Source organism: Antennarius striatus, chromosome 3 (assembly GCF_040054535.1).
Source record: "Antennarius striatus isolate MH-2024 chromosome 3, ASM4005453v1, whole genome shotgun sequence".
Classification (NCBI taxonomy): Eukaryota; Metazoa; Chordata; class Actinopteri; order Lophiiformes; family Antennariidae; genus Antennarius; species Antennarius striatus.
The window spans coordinates 7,940,001-7,944,762 of record NC_090778.1 but is presented as its reverse complement, the minus strand read 5'-3'; the positions used below and the strand labels follow the sequence as shown (position 1 = coordinate 7,944,762).

The 4,762-nt window shown below is 36.4% G+C and overlaps 1 protein-coding gene across 2 annotated transcripts in view; it reads right to left on the bottom strand.

The window, feature by feature from the left end:
• Nucleotides 1–491: 491 nt before the first annotated feature.
• The window catches only part of snx2 (sorting nexin 2), a 29,573-nt gene continuing 25,302 nt past the window's right edge, over nucleotides 492–4,762 (bottom strand). For both annotated transcript variants that reach the window (XM_068309924.1, XM_068309923.1), the window contains exon 15: nucleotides 492–4,700. In XM_068309924.1, coding sequence (XP_068166025.1) covers nucleotides 4,650–4,700 — 51 coding nt within the window. In that variant the 3' untranslated portion in view covers nucleotides 492–4,649. The remainder of the gene's footprint in view (nucleotides 4,701–4,762) is intronic.

Genomic DNA, 4,762 nt, shown 5'->3' with positions numbered 1-4,762 from the left:
ATCTTTTAATGTCTTTTCCACATGCTATGTCTTGTGAGTTTATGGTAAATAGTACTATTTTTTTAATCTATTCAATAGAGAGAAACTTATAATCTTTTATGTTGAAATTTTGGCCGGTCCAAATTGCCCTTAGGAATGAGTGTGTGTTCCTGGTTGTGTGTCTTTGTGTGGCTCTGAAAATGACTGACAATTTAGCAGCTAAAAAATGACTTGACATAACCTCTGAAACCACAAATTTAAAACCTACATAATAAAAACAAACCTGTTTGCAGTCATTTGTTTAATTAATGAAAACTTTTGAATGCAATTTACAACAATATCCCTTTTCCAATTATGTTTCAATATTATCATCTATAGCATTTTTTGTGACATGCTCATTGAAACTTCAGCAGGAAGGGCACAGAATTAAAATAAATTTTGATACAAATGGGAATTCGGAATAATTTTCAACACCACTTTTAATGAGATGTAAGAATTAAAGAGCCCAGACATGGACAAGATACATTCCTTTATTGTAATTAAAATTCTGAAATGCTCTGCCGTGCTGCAGGAATGTCAAAACAAGACTTAAAAAAATCTCCTCAAATGAAGCGTTTCATCTGCAATAATGAAAAAAGAAGAAAAACAAACAAATGAAATTTCTCAACAATTGCACATGAATAGGTGGCAACAAATGTCGAGTGAAAAAGTAGCAATCAACTCAGTGTAAAGTGATTTTTAGACAGGAAATCACTGGAGGAGGGTGACACTTTCATTTTTAATTCAAACTTCAATGAGATGAAGATTTGAAGCTGCTTTGACAGCTGACAGGATGTTAAATTGCACTCTGGTCATAAAGTGTGCTAAAGATTCAGCAAAATTAAAACAATGAACAGATTCAAATTCAGTGACGTGCAGTGAGGTTCATGGCTGGTGAGGCACTGACTTCATAATCAGATGAAGATGTTTACAAACATATGAACCCGCAGTGTAGCCTATTCACCATTTCATAAGCAACAGTGAGTGGGTTATTTTTCAAGTCTAATAGCAGAATTATTTTCACATAGAAACTGTAACACACAAATAAGAACATTTGATTAAAAAACTTGTTACCTACACGCTTTTTTATGTTTACTTATAAATGAAGTCCATGCGCAGCTCCTTCTGAACAAAAGCATAGAAAATCTTTTGAGTTGAGATATGTAATCCTCCATTTTTATAGTAAGGCAAGGCAAGCGGAAAAGAAATGAATGGCTGGACTTGACGCACTGACTATAGATAGTAGTTTACAGACACTTCTTTTACGGACGAGGAATCCTTGGCCGAATCCCTGGGATCACCTGCACCCCCTACCATGAGGCAGAGAACAGTGTGCCTCACTTCATGCCTTTTCTCAGCGGTTTCAGGTCCGCTCAACTCAAGTAAGCCGTTACACGCAGTTGTTGACAAAAAAACACTGCACATTATATACATTAGCTGAATTATGGAAATTTAGTTAATAGAGCAAATGTGTGTGAACCTTTTAATAGCGACGTATAGAGATAGTATTACAGGCTCACTGTATAGCATGCCAGCACAGCTAGCCAAGACATTGCGCAATCCAATGGTGAGGCACGGCTGGCTGGTGCCTCACCGCAGTTTTCTTCTCAGTATTTCAGTGGTAAATGTGAAAATTCTGCGATTTTGAGTAACAATAACCTGAAATTGGTTACAAACAGAAAATACCTATATAATACACATCACTAGATAAATATAACCATTTATTTGTCTTTATGATGGCAGGTGAGGCCGTGCCTCGCCTGCCTCCCCTGACCGCACGTCACTGGTAGAATTGATAGTTAATAGAAAAGCAACCCTCGCAATGATCAATAGAGAAAAACAGCCAGTAGCATAATGCTCACAGTCAGAAGCTGTTCTCTGGATAGACACATGTATACCATCACATGATAGACATTTTCTTCATGCCTGAAAATATTCACTAGTCTGTTTCTGGAGGAAATCCTTCCCCCGCAATGAAAACTGCTTGCAAGGGTCACAGGTTGCAGGAAACTGACAATGCTAAAGATGCTAATAAGCTGTTAAATGATTCAGTCAGCTTCTTCTCTATGAGAACAAAGAAAAGGAAGACACCATGGTTCTGCTCACACTGCGTGTCTTCATACTCAGTTCTGAACCCATATTCAGTGATTGCTATGGAGATGATTGTTTGATAAAGGATTGTTATCTAATGTATCTTGACAGAATTAAGTTTAATTTCTTTAACTGTGTTTTGGTTTGATTTATTTGATCTGGAGGGAAGCAGCCAGTCATCAGCGAGGTCGCAGAGCTGCATCCCAGGTCAGATCTGGAACAGCTTTGAGTCCCAGTTCAGACAGGAAAACACTATTTAACAGGTTAAATTAGATTATAACAGGAGAAAAGCGAAAAATAAGCACTTTTACACTGGGGAAGAAACAGTCACATGATGCTACAGGCACAACACAGGTCCTCTGTGAGATAGAAAACCGCTGGCATTTCTACATTCAGATCGTTTTCAGATATTTGCAGTACCACCTGAAAGGAATGTTGCAGTTTATCTTTTTAGTGCCTGCCAAACCTGCCATACATTATACAATAGTTAGCTATGATGACATAACAGGAACTTGACGAGGAAAATATCATAATGTGAAAGAATAAAAGATAATTTTAATTCTGATCTTGCTGGTTCTCGGTTTCCTAAAGTCATTAACATTTTACTTTTAGAGCTGCCTGCTTTTACTACAATTACAGTCTAAACAAAACTGATATGTCAATTTAATTTTGAAGTAGGTGCCCCTACATTTTAGTAAGACTGGTTCTATTATATGCATTAAAATCATGCATGTAACATTTACTGCGGGATGAGTAAATGTTAGACTTAACCTGGCATGCAGAAAATAAAAGCACATGGTTGTTAAAATGATTAAATACACTTTTTGTGAAAATCAGTTTAGGAGTCAATTTCATCAACAAATACACCATGGCTTCCTTTTGTCAATTTTTTGTCAAAAACTGATTTTATGTGAAAATTTGTCTGAATTTAGTATAAAAAATAATAACAAACTTAAATGTTATAACTATGCATACCGATCAAGCTTTTTTACATAGATCAGAGAGCTATCAAACAAGACAACAGGTTCAGAAATTTTCATCTGACAGCAGCAATAACCTGAACCAAAAGATTAGAATCTTCCTTTTCTGTTCTTGTTGACTCACAGAATATGTTGCCTTCACTTACGATCATATAGCAACAAAAAAAAGTAAAAACTCTTCATTTGAAAAGGCCTGAGGGGAAGTGAAAAAGTTGAACAGGTGATAGCACAAAACACAAAATGCAGTCACTCCTACTTCCCCACTGACCTTGGATCAGTTTCACAGCTCATGTTCCAGGTATAAAAAAATAACACCACAATTTTATGACCGAAAGATTCTATTCAAACATTGTTGGCATAGCAAATGCTAGATAAAGGAACATACCATTGGTGTAGAAATGTGATTCATGGATCAAACTGATATTAACAAGTACCCCTGGTCTCAAACCCTGAAAGCCCAAAACAAGTTTATCTCATAACATAATGTCAAAGGTTTCATGGATGCATTAGGAGCTATGTCAACTACAATACCCAGAGAACACTGCAGCAACACACATCCAATCAGTGAGCTTTGAATTACCTTTACATGTGGGAAATAGTCATGTGAAGTTTTTCTTTTAAATATGACACAATTCTGGCCTTGATAATAACTTGTTCAGCACAGTTACAGGAGAGGATCATGGGAACTTTTGTTAACTGTAACAACATGTGGAAGCCAATGTTAGCCCAAACATAGAAAGGTGACAAAAGAGGAAAGATTAACATGAACATTTTAATGGGAAGACAAAACTATCATGATGAACGTGATATACTCTCTTCATGACATCCTCATTTAGCACTTATCAGCAATTTTAATAATTTTAACCGCACTATAATTTAGAACTTTTGATAACTTTATTTTTTGTTTTTACAATTCTAGCTTGTCTGATGAGAACATTTTTGTATGATTTCATCGTATATCTTTTTTAAAGTTGTTTCCCACAGTAAAGGTGAAAGTCCCTAACAGTTATATCTTCTTACAACTACATGACAGTCTGTTGTTCACCAGCTATTTGTTTATGGCCTATACATTCTAAATAGGTGTACTTCCTTAAGGATTTCTTACTAGTTTTATCTAAGGTTCCTGTCCTAAACACAGCTTCTTCTTGAACCAGCTCAGATTTTGTCATGTGACCTGCATTAATTAATATGGACTGTGAAAAAAATAAGACACTTCAAGTAAAAAAATATTAAGTGTGATTGACTTTTCTCTTCAATTTCCTAAAGTCTGATGTCACTAAGAAGGAAAATGAGAATGAGACGTGCAAAACTGTAATTGTAAAAGCATCAATTGGAAGAACAACAATGACTCCAACAGAACTTGAATGCAGCACTGAGATCTCCAGAAAGAAAAGAGGAATAAAAGTGTGAATTGGCTGATAGTCACTCCCAGCTGATTCTCAGTCTCACTTCAGTTCTTCAGGACCAGCAGGATGAAGGTGACGCAGGAAGGCAGGGTCATTATGGGTACAGTGGTTTGACCAAAGCCAGTCAGGACTGTCTGTAGAATGTGTGTGGACTCTATGAGATGGCCTTGGCCTCAGGTAAGAAGGCCTCCCAGTATTTTATGAGCTGCAGGAGAAAATTCACCCTTCAGTAAGTCACCATGTTTTGTGGTTCTATTGTATGTAAAA